Source organism: Ahaetulla prasina, chromosome 12 (assembly GCF_028640845.1).
Source record: "Ahaetulla prasina isolate Xishuangbanna chromosome 12, ASM2864084v1, whole genome shotgun sequence".
In the NCBI taxonomy this organism is placed as follows: domain Eukaryota; kingdom Metazoa; phylum Chordata; class Lepidosauria; order Squamata; family Colubridae; genus Ahaetulla; species Ahaetulla prasina.
In genome coordinates, this window is record NC_080550.1 from 7,542,440 (window position 1) to 7,567,369 (window position 24,930).

The 24,930-nt window shown below is 43.4% G+C and overlaps 1 protein-coding gene across 2 annotated transcripts in view; it reads left to right on the forward strand.

Annotated features, from left to right (window-relative positions):
• ZNF423 (zinc finger protein 423) overlaps positions 1-24,930 on the forward strand; it is a 304,646-nt gene that overhangs the window by 161,192 nt on the left and 118,524 nt on the right. Inside the window, exons 5-6 of one of the 2 annotated variants that reach the window (XM_058155221.1) lie at positions 1,041-1,125; positions 16,026-16,115. In XM_058155221.1, coding sequence (XP_058011204.1) covers positions 1,041-1,125; positions 16,026-16,115 — 175 coding nt within the window. The remainder of the gene's footprint in view (positions 1-1,040; positions 1,126-16,025; positions 16,116-24,930) is intronic. The other variant, XM_058155222.1, reaches the window with a different exon arrangement.

Sequence of the window (24,930 nt, forward strand, 5' to 3'; positions counted from 1 at the left end):
TGTTCTCCAGCTAAGCTTCTATAGCCTGGCACAGGAAATGCATAATAAATGAGAAAAAGGGAAAAAGAATAAAGGGGGGGGGGAGGAGGAGGAGGAGGAAACCAAGTCATGCTTCAATATAGATTGCTGCAATTTTCTAGAATTCATATTTTTACTTCCATAAGGAAGACGTGCAAGCTATTCTGTCGATACTGTCTGATTTTTTTAATGTCTTTTTCTGCAATCACATTCCTCTTATTTAAAGACCAAACACGTTTTATTGCAAGGAATAAAACATTTGGAGCACAAAGAAAGGTGCTCCAAAGAAAGATCAACTGGTGTTATATTTTCAATGATCGGTAAATATTCTTTATTAAAAAAAAAAAAAAGGGAAAAAAACACATTTTTTTCAGGTCGTTTGGAGCAGAATATACAATATTACTGTTGATTTGATAAAGCTGCTCTTGCATTAACATTGAAATCAAAGTTGAGTCAAGGGACTCTGATGGTTTTCTTGAATGGGGAACTCCCATCTTAATGCTTTCCAGAAGTCACACGAGCTTTCAGATACATAAGTCCTTCTAACGTTCAAAATAAAGCTGGAAACACCTCCCTGATGGATTATTTCTGCCCCTAGAAAATGGTCCTGGGTGCTGGGCTTTGTTGAAAGAAGCAAACAGATTAACGACAAGATTAAGAACAAGAGGCAGTAGATGGAAACTAATTCAGACAAACAACCTAGAAATAAGGAGAGATTTCCGGACAGTTAGAACAATTAATTGATGGAACAATGACTTGCCACCAGAAGTTGTGAATGCTCCAACATTGGAAGTTTTTAAGAAGAGATTGGGCAACCATTTGTCTGAAGTGGTGTAGGGTTTCCTGCCTAGGCAGGGGGTTGAAGACCTCCAAAGTACCTTCCAACTCTGCTATTCTATTCTATTCTATTCTATTCTATTCTATTCTATTCTACTCTGCATTAATAGTAGAACACGAAGAATTCTGCCACAGCAATAAACATGATTTGCCTTATGCATTCCTCTTTTTTCTTTCTCAAACAGAAGAAGACTTACCAGTGTATCAAGTGCCAGATGACCTTCGAAAATGAAAGAGAGATACAGATCCACGTCGCAAATCATATGATTGGTAAGAAGTCCTCAGCTTTGCTTCCTTGGGCTTAATCTTTGTTGTTAAATTCCACACTTTAGTCTGCAGCATTTTATTTTGTGAGTCTTTGACAACGATTGGACGTTGCCCGCTTAGGTGCGATTCCGATGGACCGTTTGACGTGGTTAGTCTTTCGCTATAAATTAATCTCTTGTCAGCTCAACTCTCTGTGGTTCAGGGGTACACATTAAGACCTTCAAGTCATGTTCAAGGGTCAAGATTGTGTCGTTTCTTTTGATTTTTTTTTAAAAAAAGATCTTTTATTTCTTCTGGTTTGGGATCCTATCTTGTAATCATAGTTTCTAGCAAATCTTAGTTAAGACATCCTGTTTTGGTTGCTGCTTCAATATATGCATCTATAGCAGGGAAAGCATAAATTGGTCCTTGTTTTCTCTCTGCCAAGTTTCTGTTCTTGTCTTCATGAAGCAGTGGTTTCTGGAGATAGAATGGCGGTCTGGAGATTCAAAGGAAACAGTAAGCCACCATGAACAAAAAAAATGGTTTGAAACATAGTTAAGAGTCAGATTCCTCGTATGAAAGCGGTACTTTGAAAATCATCTGCCATACTTTTTTCTATTTTAACTGGGAATGTAGGGGGTGGAGTGAGGATGAGTAATCCTCATCTTTCCTCATTTTCATTTACTCGCTTTCTTTGATTGTCCTGGCTGCTTTTCCTCTGCATTACTTCCCTTTTGAGATTTTTTTTGATGCCCAGAATTCTATATCATAGTTAAGTTCGATCGGCGCAGAAGAGTGTGGTTGTGACTTTTCCAGCAACTGGAAATTGTTCTATTAGTGCAGGCTGAGGAGTGTGTGACGATGGACAGATGTAGATGGAGTTTAGAAGACTCTTACCTCTGTGGTGGTGTGTATGGATCACGTTTTCCCTTATTGGTTCATTTCAAAAATACTGCCTGAACTTTCTTGGTGCTGCATCTGTTCCTCACTTTGTGATTGATTCAGACCTCTTGAAGCATTGGGATTGCATCTCCCAATTTCCAGCATGGAATTATTATTATTATTTTTTAATGTTCTCCTGAGATTCTTGGAGTTAGGGTCACAGTCGCTTTGGGTGAGATGGGCAAACACCCCCCTCTCTCCCCCCCTCTCTCCCCCTACCTACCATCTCTCTCTCTACCTACTTACAAATCATCTATCTATCTATCTATCTATCTATCTATCTATCTATCTATCTATCTATCTATCTATCTATCTATCTCTCTCTCTCTCTCTCTATATCTATCTATCTATCTATCTATCTATCTATCTATCTATCTATCATCTATCATCTATCATCCATCATCCATCATTCATCATCTCTCTCTCCCTCCCTCCTTCCCTATCAATCATCCATCATCTCCCTCTCTCCCTCTCTCCCTCCCTCTCAATCATCTATCTATCTATCTATCTATCTATCTATCTATCTATCTATCTATCTATCTATCTATCTATCTATCTATCTATCTATCTATCCTATCTATCATCTATCATCCCTCCTCCTCCTCCCCCCGCCTCCTCCTCTGTCTTCATCTTCATCTGTCTGTCTCTGTCTGTCTGTATCTCTTTTTCTCTCCCTCATTCCTATCTCTATTTACAGTATATCCATTTCTATAGGAGGAATATCTGAGTTCCATGCATAGCTACAGCCGTTTTTCCTGGGACTTCGAGGCATCTGAGTCTCCATTCCCTAAAATCTTAAATCTTTACCCCCTTTCCTTTACCAGCTACTACCAAAAGTCATTCTTCAACCTAATGAGGAATTGGGACACTGATAAATATACAGAAATGGTCTCCTTCCGTTGCAGAGCTCCTTAGTCAGGTTTAGCATTCATCAAAATTAACATGCCGGGAAGATTCGACTGAGGCATGTCCTTTGAAGAATGGTCCTTCTGTGAGTTTTGGGGCTATCTGTAACTGTAGCGTCCTTATCCTCTCCCACAACTGTCGTGGCATAAGGAGTCCTGCCCAGCTTCTTCAGTGCATGATCAGAAGGCCTCCCTCCCTAAGAGGAGATAGAAGGGAAACATGTTGCTTTGTTTTACTTCTAAGATCTCTGGTATGTTGTTGTTTTTTAAATAAAACAAACGAAAGTTCCTCCTTTCCCCAACCTCATCACTGTAACCGAGTCTCTAAAATGAAGCTGATAGGAAATTGTTTCCAAACTAGGCTTTCAGGGTTGAGGAGGTGACCTCTGTTTTAATAATAATAATAAATAAGTAAAGGTAAAGGTTCCCCTCACACATATGTGCTAGTCATTCCCACTTTAGGGGCAGTGCTCATCTCCGTTTCAAAGCTGAAGAGCCAGCGCTGTCTGAAGACGTCTCCATGGTTGTGTGGCCAGCATGACTTAATGCCAAAGGTGCACGGAACACTGTTACCTTCCACCAAAGGTGGTCCCTATTTTTCTCCTTGCATTTTTTATGTGCTTTCGAACTGCTAGGTTGGCAGAAGCTGGGACAAGTAAGATTGTGAATTTACTGTTGAACTATTCTTATTTTCAAAAAGTTTTATAGCACATAAACAAACCTTATCCTCCTATTACTTATTTATTCCATGTTCTGTATTTCTGAACAATGAGGAACAAGTGCTTATCTTCATAGAATAGAACGGAACGGAATGGAACGGAACGGAACAGAACAGAACAGAACAGAACAGAATAGAATAGAATTTTTTATTGGGCAAGTAGGATTGGAAACACGAGGAATTTGTCTTTGGTGCATAGGCTGTCAGTGTACATAAAAAGATCAGATACATTCATTAAGAATCATAAGATACAATCCTTAATGATAGTCATAGGGTACAAATAAGCAATCAAATCATACTAGGAGACAATATCAATATAAAACGTAAGGATACAAGCAACAAAGTTACAGTCATACAGTCATAAGTGGAGGGTGATGGGAACGATGAGAAGATTAATAGTAGTGCAGATTTAGTAAATAGTTTGACAATGTTGAGGGAATTATTTGTTTAGCAGAGTGATGGCATTGGGGAAAAACTGTCCTTGGGTCTAGTTGTTCTGGTGTGCAGTGCTCTGTAGTGTCGTTTTGAGGGTAGGAGTTGAAACATCCAGGATGAGAAGGGTCTGTAAATATTTTCACAGCCCTCTTTTTGACTCATGCAGTAAACAGGTCCTCCACAGAAGGCAGGTTGGTAGCCATTGTTTTTTCTTTGTCTTTTTGTGTGGAAACTTCTGTGGAACCAAGAGGTTTCCACACACATTTGCACTGAATAGTGCAAATGGCCATGGAACCTTCTTGGTTCTGCTGAAAGAGACTGTGTTGTAAATTGTTCTTCAGGATTCTTAGTTCTTGCAAGTTTTTAAAGTTTGGCATCTCAGTTGAAGTGAACTTCCAAGTTTGTGGACTGCACTAAGTATCTAAGAAATTTCTACATTATCTTTCTTCATCTGGAATGGTTTTTTAATGTCCTGGATTACATTTTCCATTATTTCCAAGCATTTTACCAGGCCAATTGAGGCTGAAGGCAGTTGCAGTCCAAAGAATTTGAAGAAATGTGAGCAAACATGGGTCTTATTATTTTTATTGGAAGTTCTAGATCCATGATGGCGAACCTATGGCACGTGTGCCAATGGTGGCCCGCAGAGCTCTCTCTGTGGGCACGTGTGCAGTTGCCAGTTGCTCTTCTGGTTTTTGGCACACACATGCCAGCTGGTCTTTGCGGGCACCGGAGTGCCAGAAAACGGCCTGAAAAATGGCCAAAAAACCCGGCCTTTTCAGGCCATTTTCAGGCCATTTTCAGGGCCTTTTTCAGGCTGTTTTTTGGCTGTTTTTTGGGCATTTTGAGGCCATTTTCCAGGCCATTTTTGGTCCAAAGAACAGCCTGAAAATGGCCCAAAACCAGCCTGAAAACGGCCCCCAAAATGGCTTGAAAACGGCCCTGAAAAACAGCCCAAAACCAGGCATGTGCGCGTTGGCCAGCTGGTCTTTGGGTTTCTGGTGCTCCGGTGTGCGCAAAGACCAGCTGATCAGCGTGCATGCATGTGCCGGAAACCTGAAGACCAGTTGGCCAGCGCGCACATGCCTAGTTTTTGGCCATTTTTCAGGCCATTTCCAGGCTGTTTTTCGGGCCGCATTCAGGGCCCGTTTGGGCACTCGGTGCAGAAAAGGTTCGCCATCACTGTTCTAGATCAGGGTTCTCCAACCTTAGCAACTTTAAGACTTGTGGACTTCAACTCCCAGAAGTCCTCAGCCAGCTTTGTTGGCTGAGGAATTCTGGGAGTTGCAGTCCACAAGTCTTAAAGTTGCCAAGGTTGAAGACCCCTGTTCTAGATTATGGAGGTTGTAATTCCAGCATATACAGAAGAACTCTGGCTTGGGGAAATTTGAAATTGATACTGAAAAGAATAGCGGACACCATGGAAGAATTAAGACAGCTAAAACTTTAAAATGTGACAGATGGTTTTTGAAGCATTACATGAAAATGAACATATTTCTGGACTTCACAATTGACTGTGTTAATTAATTATGGATACATTACAGACTCTAAATCTCTATCCAGTATTCTTTAATTAAATCATGTTTCACATTGTTGTTCCTTTGAATTGGACAGTTCTGAGGACTTTGCGCTGAGCATAGTCGAATGGCCTTTTGATGCTCTCTAGAATCTATCAGACTACAGCACCCATCATCCCATGAGGACTTTTAAAACTGTTAGGAGATATAATCCCAATGTACTAACCTGTTTTCCCCAAAATAAGACATCCCCTGATAATAAGCCCAATCAGGCTTTTGAGCGCATTGTTTTTATTATTCGTATATTGAGGGTTTTTTATTTTTGTAAGTCACCAAGAGTCACTGAGAGTGAGTGGGCAGCCATATAAATCAGACAGATAGATAGGACAGACAGACAGAAGATAGACAGGCAGGCAATAGGTAGGTAGGTAAATAGATAGGGAGAGAGAAATAGCTAGATAGATAGCTAGATAGAAAGACAGACAGATCTCTCTCTCTTTCTCATCTCTCTCTCTCTCTCTCTCGTGTCTCTCTCTCTCTCTCTCTCTCTTATCTATCTATCTATCTATCTATCGATCTATCTATCTATCTATCTAAAGGTAAAGGTTCCCCTCGCACATACGTGCTAGTCGTTCCTGTCTCTAGGGGGCGGTGCTCATCTCCATTTCAAAGCCGAAGAGCCAGTGCTGTCCGAAGACGTCTCCGTGTTCATGCGGCCAACATGACTCAATGCCAAAAGCGCACAGAATGCTGTTACCTTCCCACCAAAGGTGGTCTCTATTTTTCTACTTGCATTTTTTACGTGCTTTCAAACTGCTAGGTTGGCAGAAGCTGGGTCAAGGAATGGGAGCTCACCCCGGTATGCGGCACTAGGGATTTGAACCGTTGAACTGCCAACCTTTCGATTGACTAGCTCAGCATCTTAGTCACTGAGCCACTGTGTCATCTATCTATCTATCTATCTATCTATCTATCTATCTATCTATCTATCTATCTATCTATCTATCTATCTATCTATCTATCTATCTATCTATCAGCAGACAGACAGATAGATGCAATTGCTGTTAGCTACAGAAGGTAGAAGTCCTGCACTGTTATTGGCAATATTACAAATTGACAGGCCCACTGAAAACATCCTATTCTTCTGTCTTAACACAATTCTTTGCATCCTGGCAATAAATTTGACTGGGGTTTGGGTGGATTGATTTAAAAAAAAAAAACCAAACAAACCCCGAGATCATGGAAATTATCAAAGGAAAAGTCTATGGGAAGAATTGACTGAAACCGTGTTTCCTATTTTGAAATCTGTATATGTTTTGAATAAGCAAACACGCTAATTGGCTGTGAATAACAAATAGGTTGCATCTGCTTGTTTCTTGATGTATTCATTATCCTATGCAGAAGTTTTAGGTGGGAATTCTTTTGCGCTGAAAAATGGCAGCGGCTGAGGAAACCAGAAACACATTCTGATCTGGCTTTCTGTGGACAATCTTGAGAGGAGAGCTAGCATTAAATGAGGTCTCAAGTATTTCAGGAGATTCACCATCTGTTTACCTCCTTTTCATTCTTCCCCCCCTTTTAAAAGGATACTGGATGAGAACAACGGGTTAATATTTTTTGAGTGAAGAGATATCATTCCTCAAAGCCTGTTATTTATCCATGATTACACTACTGTGACAAGAAATCATATTTATTTATTTCTACTACCTACTGGAGAAAAAAACCAACTATAGCTTAGGATGGTGGCGCTTAAAAAACAAAGTTCTTGATTTTAGTCCCACCTTAAGCATGAAAGCCAGCTGAGTGACTTGAGCCAATCGCCAGGAGACTGGGAGTTCTAGTCCCGCCTTAGCCATGAAAGCTGACTAGCTAACTTAGGGCCAATCACCAGGAGACTGGGAGTTCTAGTCCCGCCTGCGCCATGAAAGCTGACTAGCTAATTTAGGATCAATCACCAGGAGACTAGGAGTTCTAGTCTCGCCTTAGCCATGAAAGCTGACTAGCTAACTTAGGGCCAATCACCAGGAGACTGGGAGTTCTAGTCCCGCCTTAGCCATGAAAGCTGACTAGCTAACTTAGGGCCAATCACCAGGAGACTGGGAGTTCTAGTCCCGCCTAAGCCATGAAAGCTGACTACCTAACTTAGGGCCAATCGCCAGGAGACTGGGAATTCTAGTCCCGCCTTCACCATGAAAGCTGACTAGCTAATTTAGGATCAATCACCAGGAGACTAGGAGTTCTAGTCTCACTTTAGCCATGAAAGCCAACTGGGTGACTTAGGGCCAATCACCAGGAGACTGGGAGTTCTAGTCCCGCCTTAGCCATGAAAGCTGACTAGCTAACTTAGGATCAATCACCAGGAGACTGGGAGTTCTAGTCCTGCCTTAGCCATGAAAGCTAACTAGCTAACTTAGGATCAATCACCAGGAGACTGGGAGTTCTAGTCCTGCCTTAGCCATGAAAGCCAACTGGATGACTTAGGGCCAATCACAAGGAAACTGAGTTCAAACCCGACCTTAGCCCTGAAAGATGGCTGGGTGATTTTGGGCTGGGAGTTCTAATCCCACCTTAGCTGTGAAGGCCAGTCACCAGGAGACTGGGAGTTCTAGTTCCACCTTAGCATTGAAAGCTGGCTGGGTGACTAGGTCCAGTCACTTTCTCTCAGCTCAACCAACCTCACTGTTGTTGGGAAACTGGAAGGAGGATGTTGTTTTGGATATGTTCACCACCTTGAGTTATTTATAAAAAAAACCCAATACAGTTGGGATACAAATCAATAAATGAACATCGCCTGTATTATTTAGAAACAGGGTTTACAGGCTTTATATTCCTTTTTTTGGGGGGGTGGGGTGCACCCCCTTCTGGAACAAAGTTGATTTTGTAAAATATTGGTGCCCCTTTCTTTTCTCTCTCTGTGTTATGTGTTTTCATCCTTTCAATCGGTGCGCAGTTGATCAAATGCTACGTTGCTTTGTTCCCCGACGTCCCTGGGAGTAAAACATAATTTTCCTTAATATATTCAATCAGGTTTTTTTTAATTATTAAAAAAAACACATTTTATCCTCGCCCTTCTTTCATTTATTAGTTGAATAAGGAAAGAATCCATCTCGCTGACATTTTTTGCGGGTGATTGTGTCAACATTTCCATGTCGCCTGATACATTCGTAATTGGCTGTCACCTCAGCGTCCTGTTGTTTTTGCGCCTTTTTAACCAGGTTTAAAAATTCCTCTCAGCCCCCTAAATCAATTTTCATAGGTGGCTGTGATTAGCCCTCTTTAAACATTTCCAAGTGGTTTGGTATTTGCATACAACGGTAGGAAAAGGAAGCGATAGAATCAAACACCTTTTCTGTCATCGGGGGTGAGCGTTGAGCTGTGACTAGCCTGGAGTTAATGTGAGGTTGGATATCCATCAACATCTGCTAATTAATGTGGCACACTCTCTCCTTAAAGTTTGCACACTCTGTAGGCATGTGTGTAAGGGAAGCTTTAATTATAAAGGCGGTGTGAAATTTTCTTTGAATCTGCTGTCTTGGAACTTTTTTTAATTAGATAATTGAGACGTATATCAATTGAGCCTGGAAATGACAGATGGGAATTATGATTGGTGGACGTTTGACCGCATGACCAGACTTGGATTTTACGATCTTTTCTGTGATGATTGTTAAGTGAAAACCACAGTCGTTAAATGGACATTGCAGTCATTAAGGGAACCCATTGTTAGCTATGGGCAGGTGTTTGCCAAAAATGGGAAGCAAATGCCAAAAACTGCCGTAAATTGCAATCACATGACCACAGGGCACTGCAAACGGTCATAAATGCAGGCCAGTTGTTAAGCTCTCAGAAAGAGGACATGTAAATCTGGATGCTTGTTACTCTCTGAGCTTGGTGGTTTTCTTGCAGGCCTTTCGTTACCCAAACTAGGTAACATCATCAGTTATGCTAGTGACGCTGTTTCCTAGTGGTGATGTTGCCTACTAGAACTGATGATGTTACCTAGTTTAGGTAATGAAACGTCTGCAAGAAAACTACCAAGCTCAGTGAGCACCAAGGACCCCTCATTTCAACCCTGACCTACAAATATTCTCCCTTATCGATTGTAGATACATTTGTGTTGTGGCAAGATACAATCTGAGTCGGTGACCAGGACCAGAGATTTTGTCTTCCAAGCTTTCGGACTCATGTTGGAGCCCATCTTCAGGGAATTTCTCTCTAGCAGATTGTGCTTTGGGCTATTCTGTGTGCGCTATATTTATCTGGTGCCTGCGGTATGTGTATAGTGACCAGACGTCCCACTTTTGGCGGGACAGTCCCGCTTTTTAATAATTTGTCCTGCGTCCTGCGGCAATTCCAAAAAGTCCCGATTTTTTTTTGTTTCACTCCCATTCTGAAAGTGGGAGGCGGCAACACAAGAGGAGGAGGCGGAGAAGGGGGAGTGGTGGAGAAGGGGGCACGAGAGGGTGGAGACACACCGCTTGACTTCACCCGAGAGGAAGAGCCGAGAGGAGAGCCGAGGAGAGCCGAGCCTGCCTGGAAGAGCGGGGAAGCAGCAGCCGCTCTTCCTCCTTCAGGCAGGTGGCAAGACTCAGAGCGCATGCGCAGGCCCCCCCCCGTCAATGGTGTCCCACTTTGCCATCACTGAAATCTGGTCACTTTAGGTATGTGGCTTTTTTAGATGTTGATTGGGGTGTATTGATGGCCGGCTTTTAAGTCATTAGCTGTGTTTTGCTTGTCCTGCCAAGTCCTCGCCTTCTGAAGAATTTGATAGGCTGGTGGTGAATCAGCCCTTCTGTGGACTGACAAAGGGAGTGTTTTCTAGGCTTCAATCACGTCCCTGGCTGTTTTTGCACCTGCTCGTCCAACAATCTTAGTAGTTGAAAAATTGAATGGGTGTGTCCTTGCTCATTGCACTGTGAGGCTACCAATGAGTTCGGGTCTCCTCATCTGACCACTCGCTTGTGTTCTTGCAGTCTTGTGGTTAGCTTCCTCCCCATCTGTCTGACATAGTTAGGGGGACACGTATATCCTGGGATTCGTAGATTTGCCTTCATTTGTGTTGTGCCTGAAGTTGGAACTTCAAAACCATGTCCTAAGTACTTTTCAGGAGGGGAGGTGTCCATCATAATTTTGAACGGTCACTAAATGACTGGTCATAAGCCAAGGACTACCTGTACACCATATTTGGAAAGGAAGACCCAGCGTACGACTTTTAATTTCCAAGAGAGCTTTCTCTTCAGTGACTGCGAAGAAAACCAAGGAAAAGTCACTGTGTGTCTTGCCTTTGGTTTTTCATCAGCCATATGGTTCAAACTCTCCCAGGATTATAGCACTTCACAATATAGCAGAGAAGAACGTGTGCTTCAGCATTTTCCTATGTAAATCAATCTGAGGTTACACAAACATAACAAAAGGCTTGTCCTGAAGGGGAAGAACTCTTGTGTCCTTGATGTGCTGAATTTTTTTCAGGCAGACAGTTTTTGCCCGGGACATACATTCCCTTGTTTTCCACCCAAGCAACGTCAGGAAGCCTTGGGGAGAACTTCAGTTTCTGCCAAATTAAAACAAATTTATGAAATCAGTAGCTGGATCTTCATATTGAGCAGGGGTGTCAAACTTGAGGCCTGTGGCCAGCATCCGGCCTCCGGGGTGCTTAGATCTGATCAAAGGTGGGCTTCAGGACCGGGTTACTTACGGGACCACCTACTGCAACCAATAGCCTCCCATCGACCTGTGTGCTCCCATAGGGAGGGCCTCCTCAGGGTGCCGTCAGTCAAACAATGCCGACTGGCGGCCCCCAGGGGGAGGGCCTTCTCTGTGGGGGCTCTTGCCCTTTGGAATGAGCTGCCTCTGGGGTTGCGTCAACTCCCCGACCTCCGGACTTTTAAACGCGAGCTCAAGACTTTGTTATTCCATTGCGCGGGGCTAGCCTAACGAAATTTTAATGGGAACTTTTATGATGGTTTTTACCCTAGTTTTAATTTTTCGGCCAAATTTTAGAATTAGTTTTTTAATATGTTTTTAACTTTTGTTTATTGCTATGTTGTTTTTATATTGGCTGTGAACCGCCCTGAGTCCTTCGGGAGAAGGGCAGTATAAAAATTGAATGAATGAATGAATGAATGAATGAATGAATGAATGAATGAATAAATAAATAAATAAATAAATAAATAAATAAATTCAGTAGGTTCTGACCAGTTCTGAAGAACCGGTAGCGGAAATTTTGAGTAGTTCAGAGGACTGGTAAATACCACCTCTGACTGGCCCCGCCACCATCTATTCTCTGCCTCCCGAGTCCCAGCTGATCGGGAGGAAATGGGGATTTTGCATTAACCTTCCCCTGGAGTGGGGTGGGGATGGAGATTTTATAGTATCCTTCCTCTGCCATGCCCAGCAAGCCATGCCACATCCAGCAAGCCACACCCACAGAACCGGCAGTAAAAAAATGTGAATCCCACCACCGGATCTGACCCATGGGGCCGCCCTGGAAACAGCAAAGGACTGGCCTGCAGTGCCTCTGCCAGTAAAAACGAAGCTTGGGAAAGCCGCACGCTGCTCGATCAAGCTCCGTTTTTGCTAGCAGAGGGTTGCAGGAGGCCGTCGCAGCCGAAACAGGAATTCGTTTTCGCTTGCAGAGCACTCAGGCCACCACAGGCGCCCCCTCCGACACGAGTGATGTCAAGATGGCCACGCCCACCCTGGCCATGCCCACCCCAGCCCCCTGAGGTCAAACACAACCCTGATGTGGCCCTCAATGAAATCGAATTTGACACCCCTGATATTGAGTAATGCCACTATGGGTTTTTTCCTCTGCTTTTAGTGGAACATATTGTGTGTGGGGGTCCAGTCCTTCTGATTTATAAAGCATGGCTTATGATTTTTGTTACCAGTGTGCCGGTCCATCAAGCCATGTTTAAAATAACCACAATTTAACTGTGATGATGATCGTTTGAGATCAGTCCCAGGCATTTATTTATTTATTTATTTATTTTTTCACATTTATATACCGCCCTATCTCCCTAGGGACTCAGGGCGGTTCACAGGCACTTAAAAATACATATAAATACAAACTAAAATAACAAGTAAAAAACTTATTCCATAGCCGAATTGTTAAAACCATATAAATAATAAAACCCATTTAAAACCAATAAATTTAAAATCTAATCCAGTCCCGCGCAGATGAATAAGTGTGTTTTAAGCTCGCGACGGAAGGTTCGGAGGTCCGGAAGTTGACGAAGTCCTGGAGGGAGTTCGTTCCAGAGGGTGGGAGCCCCCACAGAGAAGGCCCTTCCCCTGGGTGTCGCCAGACGGCATTGCTTAGCTGACGGCACCCTGAGGAGTCCCTCTCTGTGAGAGCGCACGGGTCGGTGAGAGGTATTCGGTAGCAGTAGGCGGTCCCGTAAATAACCCGGCCCTATGCCATGGAGCGCTTTAAAGATTGTCACCAAAACCTTGAAGCGCACCCGGAAGGCCACAGGTAGCCAGTGCAGTCTGCGCAGGATAGGTGTCACGCGGGAGCCACGTCACCGTCAGGCATACGTCACCGTCATATATCCCTTGGGTTGCTGAAGCTGGTTTGTTTTTGTTAGCACAGGTTCTCCAGAACCTGACAGAACCTGCTGGATTTCAGCCCTGGTTGTGAAGAGACTCCAGACTTATGGCACGTTTGACCCCTCCTTCAGGTCATCTCCTACAAGGTGCATTCTACTCCTCATGACTGGTACTTAGAATAGAATAGAATAGAATAGAATAGAATAGAATAGAATAGAATAGAATAGAATAGAATAGAATTTTTTATTGGCCAAGTGTGATTGGACACACAAGGAATTTATCTTGGTGCATATGTACAACATTTACAACACAAATGATGGTCAATATATCAATATAAATCATAAGGATTGCCAGCAACAAAGTTACAGTCATACAGTCATAAGTGGAAAGAGATTGGTGATGGGAACGATGAGAAGATTAATAGTAGTGCAGATTTAGTAAATAGTTTGACGGTGTTGAGGGAATTGTTTGTTTAGCAGAGTGATGGCCTTCGGGAAAAAACTGTTCTTGTGTCCAGTTGTTCTGGTGTGCAGTGCTCTATAGCGTCGTTTTGAGGGTAGGAGTTGAAACAGTTTATGTCCTGGATGTGAGGGATCTGTAAATATTTTCACGGCCCTCTTCTTGATTCGTGCAGTATACAGGTCCTCAATGGAAGGCAGGTTGGTAGCAATTATTTTTTCTGCAGTTCTAATTATCCTCTGAAGTCTGTGTCTTTCTTGTTGGGTTGCAGAACCGAACCAGACAGTTATAGAGGTGCAAATGACAGACTCAATAATTCCTCTGTAGAACTGAATCAGCAGCTCCTTGGGCAGTTTGAGCTTACTGAGTTGGCGCAGAAAGAACATACTTCTTGTTTGAACTCCCTAGTAGGACAGAGACAAAGAAGAAACGTTCTTGATAGCCCTAGTGCTTCTCGATTATTTCCTTACAACGGTGCAAAACTCTAGCCAAGCCTTTTTTTAAAAAAAAGAAAAAGAAAAAACTCGGCCTCTTTTAAGGATGGAGAGTCAAGATTTATCATGTCATTAACAACCTTTTTTTAAATTTTATTAAATCGTTACATTTAAGCAAGAGGAAGCGGCAAACCGAAAAAAAATATATTTGGATGCTAGTTATGGAGCCAAATTTATATTGTAGTTTTAAATCTCTTGGTGTCAATTTAGTGTATTGTCTTTAATTAAAGGTCAACGGAAATTGAACTGCGAGCCTCAGGGAGCCTCTAAACTGGCCTATGAAGCTACAAGCCTGCCCATTAGGAAGGGTCTTTTTGCAGCAGATTTTATTCGATTGCCACGGAACCCGCGAAGTTGCAAGTTTAGACGTATAACGTTACTCCCGATTTAGAACAAGGACGGTCAACATTCTGGGACTTCCTTGCCTTTCAGTTCTTCTTGGTGCTTCTCTCCCCCCCCACCCCCGTTCCAGCAGTGAGCATTTGCTTGGATCAGAGTACGCAAAGATACCCTTGTTGTTAGGGATTTTGGTTGGGGTCCTTGCCTTCCAATTTGATGGCATAAAGGTTTATCAGAGGATCGGAGAAAACAGAACTCGTGGTTATCTAAATCGACGTTATAGCGCTGGAAATGCGGAGCTCATTGTTGAAAAGGGGTCAACATTTTGAAATGCTTCAAAAAATCCAGTACAAATGGGATCTTCCTTCCTTCCTTCCTTCCTTCCTCCCTCCCTCCCTCCCTCCCTCCCTCCCTCCCTCTATCCCTCCCTCCCTCCCTCTATTCATCTCTATCTCCTCCCTCCATCTCTCTACCTTCCTTCCATCTCTCTATCCCTCCTTCTCTCCACCTGCCTCCCTCCCTTCCTACCTGCTTACCTACCCCTATCCACTTTCCTTCCTTCCTTTCTTTTCTCATCTTCCTTCTCCCTTTGCCTTCCTTCCTTCTTTCTCTTTCTTTCCTTCCTTCCTTCCTTCCTTCCTTCCTCCCTCCCTCCCTCCCCCTCTCTCTCCCTCCCTCCCTTCCTTCCTTCCTCTACCCACTTTCCTCCAATCTCTCTATCTCCTCCCTCCCTCCATCTCTCTACCTTCCTTCCATCTCTCTATCCCCTCCTTCTCTCCACCTCCCTTCCTACTGCTTACCTATCCCTATCCACTTTCCTTCCTTCCTTTCTTTTCTCATCTTCCTTCTCCCTTTGCATCCCTCCCTCCCTCCATCCCTCCCTCTACCCACTTTCCTCCAACTCTCTATCTCCTCCCTCCCTCCTTCTCTCCACCTGCCTCCCTCCCTTCCTACCTGCTTACCTACCCCTATCCACTTTCCTTCCTTCCTTTCTTTTCTCATCTTCCTTCTCCCTTTGCATCCCTTCCTTCCTTCCTTCCTTCCTTCCTTCCTTCCTTCCTTCCTTCCTTCCTTCCTCTACCCACTTTCCTCCAATCTCTCTATCTCCTCCCTCCCTCCCTCTCTCTACCTTCCTTCCATCTCTCTATCCCCTCCTTCTCTCCACCTCCCTTCCTACCTGCTTACCTGCTCCTATCCACTTTTCTTCCTTCCTTCCATCTCTCTATCTCCTCCTTCTCCCTCACTCCCTCCCTCACTCCCTCCCTCCCTCTATTCACCTTCCTTCCATCCATCTCTCTTATCTCCCTTCCTTCAGTCTCTCTATCCATTTTCCTCCCTCCCTCCTTCTGAATGGGGAGGGCCCGGGATTTCCTTTCCATGGCCAGGATGGATGAAGGCAGAGGGCAAGGGAATACGGGATGCTATTTCTCATAGACCTCCTCCTAACCCCGTGATGTCCATCCTGCCTTCTCTGCACATGGCAGGACTTTGTTGTGAATTCACCCACGAAGACTCCTTGCCACGTGGGGAGGAGTTGAGTTTCTCTGCCTCCTGTCTCTTATAGGTGCAGTTCCTGTTCCCCATGGTGAGGTCTTCCACTCTTTTCCAACCCCCACCTTACTGGAGAGGAGGATTAGCAAAAATGCTATTACAGGTAGGAAACACAGAATGTGATTCGTATTTGAAAGCAACCCTCGCCCATCTTTTTTCCTCCCGCTCCCGCTCCCGCTTAAAAGACTTCTCAGAGTCACAGGCGGCAATGCTTTTGAAGACTGGGCTCACATGTTTTCAACTAAATGATGGTTGAATTAATCCTGGCTCATTGGATAAGCCACAGTTGGCTGGATTCTCACAATGCAGAACAGACATAGAGTCTACCTTGGAATTTCTCTTCTTGCCCTGAGGGTTCCTGGTCTGGGGACTGGGGAAGATCTTACAGTGTCAGTGGTAGATGATTTAAGAAGTTTCCCAGTAATATTTCATCCCAGTGTTAAGCTAGCATGCGAGAAGTTGAAACAGTTATTCAACTGGAGCTTGGTATAAGTTGGCATGTAAGTTTCAGTTCTGGTTTCCTTAGATCCAGATTTGAAGGGGAAAAAAAACCCCTACTCTAAAGACTTGTAAAGACCCCCTCAGAGTTTCCCATGCCAGCTAGGTCTTCCATCATTCCTATTGTCCAACATCACGTCCAGAGTTGGGATTCCCTTCCCTTCCCTACCGGTTCGCAAATGTGAGCATGCACACCTCCATCTTCCATGCATACTTGGCCTTCTGTGCATGCTCTTTGCTTATGTGTGTGCCTCCGGCGCACGTGTACAGCCTCCAAAACATGGCTAGAAAGGTCAGCATTATGTCCAGGTGGATGGGCGGAGCCTACCGCAGTCGCCGCTACTGGTTCACTCGAACCAGACATAACCAGCTGAATCCCACCACTGATCATGTCCCCAGCCTGGCTTCCCAGGCTGACCTATCCACCCAGGACCTTCAAATGATTTTGGGTTAAGATCCACTCTTGGCCTTCCGAAAATGCATTTCCCCAAAGCGGGCAAAATCAGGACAAAAAAAAAAAGCGGAATTTGATTGAACTGAAATGTAAGCTTAATTAAAATGAAATGAAATTGCTTAACACTGAAAGAATATGATTAGAACCACACATTTATTAATTTCCCCCCTTCGGTTATATTAAAAGTTACAAATTCAGCAGCAACTGTGGGAACAGCTCTTGGGCGGCGACGCAGGGTTGAGAGGACTTTGTGTAGCTGAGAAGCTAAGCAGCGTCTGGTTAGTCCTGATTATCCCACAGGACCTTTGGAGACACCTCCATGTCTCTATGGGGTTGTAGTTTGAGCACCCTCTAAACTCCAAATTCCATGTGTGTCCAATCACACTTGGCCAATACAGAATTCTATTCTATTCTAAACCAGGGATGTCAAGGCCCACAGTCTGAATCTGGCCCATGGGGTGCTGATATCTGGCCCGCCGGGCCACCCTGGAAACAACAAAGGACCAGCCCGCAGTGGCTCTGCCAGCAAAAACAGAGCTCGGGAGAGTCATGTGTGGTCCTCCCGGACTCCATTTTTGCTGGCAGAGGGTTGCAGGAGGCCATCCCAGCCAAAATCAGAGCTCGGGAGCCCATTTTCACTGGCAGAGCGCTCAGGCCACCACAGGCGGCCCCGATATGAGTGACGTCAAGCTGGCCATGCCTCCCTGGCCCCGCCCCCCGAGGTCAAACACAACCCTAATTCAGCTGTCAATGAAATTGAGTTGGAGAGCCCTGCTCTAAACTTTTCAGAGATGGGTATTCTCTTGTTCTTTGTTTAGGCACATTGTTGCTCTTTTAATATTCTCTCCATATCCCTCTGCTAATTTCTGTGTGATAGAAACCTGGAAGTTCAGGTGCTGGCACGCGCATGCACGATAGAACGCTCCTCTTCCGGTTTCAATGCTCCTGCGTGTGCAAAGGCCAGATAACCAGCACGTGTGTGCACAAAGGAACATGGAAGAGGAGCCAGCGAGGTTACACATCCTGCACGGGATGGTTCTGTGTGCCACTTCCGGCATGCGTCCCATAGGTTCACCAACAAGGGTATAGGGTGTCCTGCCTGAGTAGAGGGTTGGACTAGAAGACCTCCCTGATCTCTTCCAACCCAGTTATTCTGAATTCTGCATTCCCCTCCATGTCTCTCCAATTATTAATGCATTTCTTAAAAGCTGCTAATTACTCATATACCCAATAGTAAGAAATGTTTAAAATATACAGCCCAGCAGTTAAATATGTTAATAGGGAGTTATTAAAGTGAAGTGTGGATTCTTGACATGAGTCTTAATAGTTCCTCTAAATCTGTTTTGATTTATTGAGTCAAAGTGGGAGGCATTAATATTGCTTGTCACAGCCTGGAACACTCAGAGATTTTCCAGGTTTCAACTCACCGTCCACTTGAAAGGTCTTAAGTCCCGATTGGTGCAATTACGGGTGCTGGTTTTGGACTTCAAGTTCTCCTGGCCTTTATGATACTATAGGTAGTCCTCAACTTATAACCATTCGTTTAGTGACCATTTAGTGAACAAAGTGACTTTGTGACCATTTCCCACACTTGTGACTCTTGTGGCATCCCCATGGTCAAACGTGATTTAAAGTCAGATGCTGGACAACTGGTTCATATTTATGACCATGGAAGTGTCCTGGGGTCATGTGATCTCCTTTTGCCACCTTCTGACAAGCAAAGCCCATGGAAAAGCCAATGTCAGGGTTCCAAGTGACATCCCTAACAAAAGAAAACTCCGAAGCTTGAAATTCCATTTTATTAGAGATGTCATATTGGCACATCTGGGAAAACCCAAATCTGAAAGCTTCCAGGTTTTCCCCACCCAAAGAAAAGTCCAAGTCCCTGCCCAGCAGCTACATGTCCATCATGTGGTCCAATCAAAGCACCATTCCAACTGTAGATGCCTCCCAGCCACACCCCTCCAGTTGCAGGGCAAGATGTCCTTGACTCTCTGAGAAAGGAATGTTATTTTGACTATACATCTCCCCTGTTCCATACAATCCCTCTCTGTTTCCCACAGCTATAATAATAATGATGATGATGATGATGATGATGTATCCTTCCCCAGGAGTGGGGAGGGAATGGAGATTTTGCAATATCCTTCCCCATGGAGTGGGGAGGGAATGGAGATTTTGCAGTATCCTTCCCCATGGAGTGGGGAGGGAATGGAGATTTTGCAGTGTCCTTTCCCTGCCATGCCTACCAAGCCACACCATGCCCACCAAGCCACGCCCACAGGACCAGTAGTAAAAAAATTGGATTTCACCACTGGTCCCATCTATAAATCCAAACATCAGATCAGAATAGGAATTTTATTCCTTCTGAACAGACTTTGGAATTCAAATATTCCATACGGGAGAAACCTCACGGGCTAGGAACCATACCATATAGAATAACAGAGTTGGAAGGGACCTTGTAGGTCATCTAGTCCAACCCTCCACCCAAGCAGGAGACCCTACACCATTTCTGACAGATGGCAGCCCAGCCTGTTCTTGAGAGCTTCCAGTGATGAAGCTCCCAGAACCTCTGAAGGCAATTTCTGTTCCACAAGTGGATTGTTCTCCCTGCCAAAAAAATTCTCCTTCTTTCTAGGTTGAAATAATAGTCGTTCAGAAAAAAAACTCTCCCCGTTTTCAAAGTTTAGCGAACGCAAGTTGGTTGAGTGACCTTTGATAGCAAAACCTCGGCATTCTCTGCCGGTTGACTCCCTTCCCTTCGTCCATTTCCAATCCTCTCCTTTAAGATGAGATTCCCAATAAAATAATTGCCTCCAGGTTCTTTGGCCCGAAAGCATCTGCAGAAGTTTTATTTGCTTGTAAAATAGAGAGGCCTGTTGTTCTTGACCATTTCTTTTTTAATTTTAATTTCTTTCTCTCTTTCTTTTTCTTTCTTTCTTTCTTTCTTTCTTTTCTTTTCTTTTCTTTTTTGCAAATCCTTGGAATTGTCGTTTCATTTTCTCAAGGGTCATGTAATCTCCAGGCATGTCCAAATGCAGGGGTGGAGATCTGCTTTTTCAGAGCTGTGTTCCTTTGGGGATAATATGTAGACAGGAGAGAAGCCAAAAGAAGTTATGGAACAACCCACCCCGGCTCTGTCTCGTTTGGTCATTATTTTCTTCTTCTTTCCTTCTTCCCTCCCTTCTCTTCCTCCTCCTCTTTCCCCTGAGACTGCTTCAGGAACGCTCTTGTCAGAAGTCCAGACTGATAGTTAGCAAAACAGCATTCGAAATTAAAGTGCAAGACAAAAGGCGTTTTTGATCGAGCTTTGAAATAGGTTAAAAGCATTAAATCTTTCCATCGGTTGCTTACTTTTTCTAAAGAAAACATCTACCTTGTTTGGAAGGAAAAATATACCTTTGGGCACCTGCGCTGCCTTTTTAAGCCTCGGAGAAGCCTGAGGGTAGAATCTTCATTTCAACTCCTCTTCATGCTGCAGTGTATGTCACTGTAATTCTTATTTCTCCCCCCCTCTCTTCCTTGAAGTCAGTAAACTGAGTAAACAGGAAAACATGGGGCTCCATCCAATCCACAAACCCAAATATCCAATCCTGGTTGATGATGTTTTAACGGAGTCATTTTTTACAGTCTGTAATATTTATCCTTCGCTCATTTCGAATATCCAACACAGGTATTATGTCTGCTTTTATATTTATAAATGTTTGGGTATTTAATTGTCAGGGAGCACAGTGGCTCATTAGTTAAAGACACTGAGCTTGTCAACTGGAAAACTGACAGTCTGGGTTTGAGACCCGAGCTCTTCGCAACAGGGTGAGCTCCCATTCCTTGCTCCAGCTCCTGCCCACCTAGCAGTTTGAAAGCATGCAAATGCAAATAGATAAATAGGTACCACCTCAGGGGGAAGGTAACAGCACTTCATGTGCCTTTGGCATATAGCCATGCTGGCCACATGACTATGGAAATTGTCTTTGGACAATGGTCCTTTGGCCAAGAAATGGAGATGAGCACCGCATCCTAGAGTTGGACACAATTTACCTTTATTGAGTTATCAATAGCACTTAGACTTATATGCCACTTCATAGTACTTTATAGCCCTCTCTAAGCAGCTTGCAGAGTCAGTCTATTGTCCCCAACAATCTAGAATAGAATAGAATAGAATAGAATAGAATAGAATAGAATAGAATAGAATAGAATAGAATATTGGAATGTAGAATAGAATATTGGAATGTAGAATAGAATATTGGAATATAGAATAGAATAGAACAGAATAGAATGGAATAGAATTCTTTATTGGCTGTGTGATTGGACACACAAGGAATTTGTCTTAGGTGTATATGCTCTCAGTGTACATAAGAAGAATAAAATACATTCATCAAGAATAAAAACATACAACGTTTAGTGATAGTCAAGGTTACTAATAAGCTATCAAATCGTACTAGGAAACAAATAAAAATGATATAATTGAAAGATACAAGCAACATGGTTATAGTAATATGTGGGAAGAGATAGATACTAGTAAGGAAGAGAATAATAATAGTAATACAGTCTTAGTAAATTATTTGACAGTGTTGTGGGAATTAGTTGTTAACCAGAGTGATGGCATTTGGGAAAAAACTAACTCCTCATTTTACCAAGTTCCGAAGGATGGAAGGCTCAGTCAACTTTGAGCCCCATCAGGATCGAACTGCTGGCAGTGGGCAGACTAAGCCTGCAATGGCTAACTCTTAAGACAGGAGACCTTATGCCACCCTGGTCAAAGGGTTGTCCAGTCTATTTTTGAAAAAAATATTTGTTGTTCTTCTCTGCACCTTTTCTAGGGTCTCATCATCCTTTTCGTTATCATTGCGTGTGTGTTAAATGGTTACTTCCAGTTGTGGGATTCAGCCGGTTTGCATCAGTTCAAGCGAATCGGTGGTTAAATTACCCACCCTTTGCTCTCAAAGTGGATCCTGGACGCTGCGCTGAAGAATGGAGAATCGGGTAACGAAGTGACCGGCACGAGGGAAGAGGAAGGCCACTTTGCCTCTTTCTTCTCCCTACTCCTCGACCTCCCCTCGTGCCCGCTGCTCCATTGCCCATTTCTCCATTGCCGCGCAGAGGGTGTAATTTAACAGCCAGTTTGCCCAGGGTCAGGTTGGCTGTTCTGGGAGGTTCATCCCACATGTACGGCTGAGCTGGAGGACAGGGATGGGCCACGCCTCCCACGACAGCCAACCTGACCCTGGGAGAACCGGTTGTTAAAATTATTTGAATCCCACCACTGATTACTTCCAAGCACGATGGCTGCATCTTTAAGAAGCTCTGAACTTCCCGGATGGAGACGATACAGGAAGGTTAATTGTTTTCCTTTTGTTAGGACAAACCGCCATGGCTACTCACTTTGCTAATTGCAAGGAAAGGACCCGTAGCCAGAGTTGGCTCCTGAAGCTGCATTCGTTTGTCGTCCCCGCCCCTCCCCCTCCCCATGTCTGAACATTGCTTGGACCGCGCTCAGAATTCATTCATGGCTTGTTTTTTCTGCACGAAGGAGATTTTATTTCAGTTCCTGTTTTCAATATTACTTAGCCGCTGGCTTCTCTGCCAAACTGGCAGGGCTTGAAGGTTGACTTCCTGTACAGATGATGTAAAAGTGTCTGTGCAAAAAAACTCTTGAAGCCATTGGGAGATAAAAGCCAGCACACTGGGGATTACAAAGAGAGAGCCAAATGATATTTATAATATTAAAGTTGAGTGCATTTGCGGTTTTTGCCATCCTCTAGGGTTTTTCATAAGTAGAAAAACATGAATTAGCATTTTCCATTTCCATATATTGACTGGAAACATAACCTCCTCTCAATTAAGACCTATAGCTTTTGGGATGCATGCAACAATTTAATAAAATATTTACAGCCAGATTTGCATTTTGCATAGCGCTACCTTTTTTGGGGGGGGGGAAGAAAAGCCGAAGGAAGAAAAAGGTGTTTTTGTGTGCAGAAGGAAGAAGAGAGGAAGACTAAATCTAGAAACGACATTGTACACTTAAAATTGTCATCTGCTGATTGTGGTCACTATTCATTCTCTTTGGGCTGATATTTTATCCCTTCTTCTTCTCCTTTTTTTTTTTTTTTTTTTGCTCAGCCACGTTAGTTTTGCAACATCCTCCTTAAAGGCCATATTCCTTATGGAAGGCTGTTCATTTTCCTTTTGAAACTCGTATGGGGGGAAAATCTATTTGCAACTCTGTGTTGGGGAAAGAAAAAACCATAAGTGAAACATTTCTTTCTCGACCCCTCTTCTCTCTCTCTCCCTTGAATGTAAATGTGTGTTGTAAAAAACATAGCTATTTCCTGGATAATTTGCAGTTGTATATTTTATGTTAATTTCACCGAAAATATTGCACCCCTGCCAGGTTTAGTAGAGGCTCACTGTGATATGAATAATTTCTAGCAAATCATTTTTTTTTCCTCATTTAAGATTTGGCACCTTTTAAAGGTTTTAATAATAGCAACAAGGAAGAAGATTTAGAACAAGCAAAAACGGTGGAGAGAGAGAGAGAAGGAGAGAGAGAGAGAGAGAGTGTAGCATGTTGCGAGTGAATGTAAACTAGGAAAAATAATTACACGGCAAACATTTTTCTACAGATGCTCTTTTTTTCTTTTTTGACTCCTTCCTTGTAATGTAATATCTATTTACTAAACTGTTTATTTTGGGCCCTCCGTTTACCATAAAATATTTATATTTGCTTTGCTGCAATAAAAAATATTGACAAAATACCACTGAGATTTTAAGAACAATTGGTGTTTCACTTGCTAGACAGCAGAAGCAGTGAATAGTATGTAATGTACCACAACCACAACCTCCCTATCACCTTGCATATTTTAGACAGGGGTAAAAATTTCTATAATATCATGGGCCAGTGTCTTTGCCCTGAACTGGGGGGTGGGGGAGGAATTTGAATTATGGTATTTCTTCTTCTATTAAATCTCCTTCGTTTGACCAAGAATCAGGTTTGCTATGACAACGCAAGGACATTTTTCTTCTGGGTTATTTACAAATTTGAGGACCATGTCAAAAAGTTGCGTAGTGTTGGTTGACATCTCTTTTCCTCCTATTGTTGCTTGGAGCAGGTGATCCCAGACCTACCTCTCCCAGCGAACGTGGAAAAAAAAAAAGGCAATTGGATTTCAAATCTAGAACTAACAGAGTTGGAAGGGACCTTGGAGACCAACCCCCTTGCTCAAGCAGGAAACCCTATAACATTTCAGACAAATAATTGCCAATCTCTTTTTTTAAAAAAAACTCCAGTCTTGGAGCATTCACAACTTCTGGAGGCAGGGTGTTCCACTGATTAATTGTTCTCGCTGTCAGGAAATTTCTCCTTAGATCTAGGTTGGTTCTCTCCTTGATATGTTTCCATCCGTTGCTTCTTGTCCTGCCCTCAGGTGCTTTGAATAATAGGTTGACACCCCTTTTCTTTGGGGCAGCCCTGAGATATTGGAACACTGCTATCATGTCTCCCCTAGTCCTTCTTTTCATTAAACTAGATATACCCAGTTCCTGCAATCGTTCTTCACATGTTTTAGCCTCCAGTCCCCTAATCATTTTTCTTGCAATTTAATCATCTTCTCTGCAATCTTTCTAGAAACTTTTTTATATTGAGGTGACCAAAACTGGACCCAATATTTCAAGCGTGGTCTTGTCAAGGCATTATAAAATGGTATCAACCCTTCATGCGATCTTGATTCTATCCAGTGGTGGAATTAAATTATTTTTACTACCGGTTCTGTGGGTGTGGCTCGGTGGGCGTGGCATGGCTCGGTGGGCGTGGCAGGGGAAGGATACTGCAAAATCTCCATTCCTACCCCACTCCAGGAGAAGGATATTGCAAAATCCCCTGGACATTTGGTGCCAGCCAGAGGTGGTATTTGCTGGTTCTCCAAACTATTCAAAATTTCAGTTACTGGTTTTCCAGAACCTGTCAGAACCT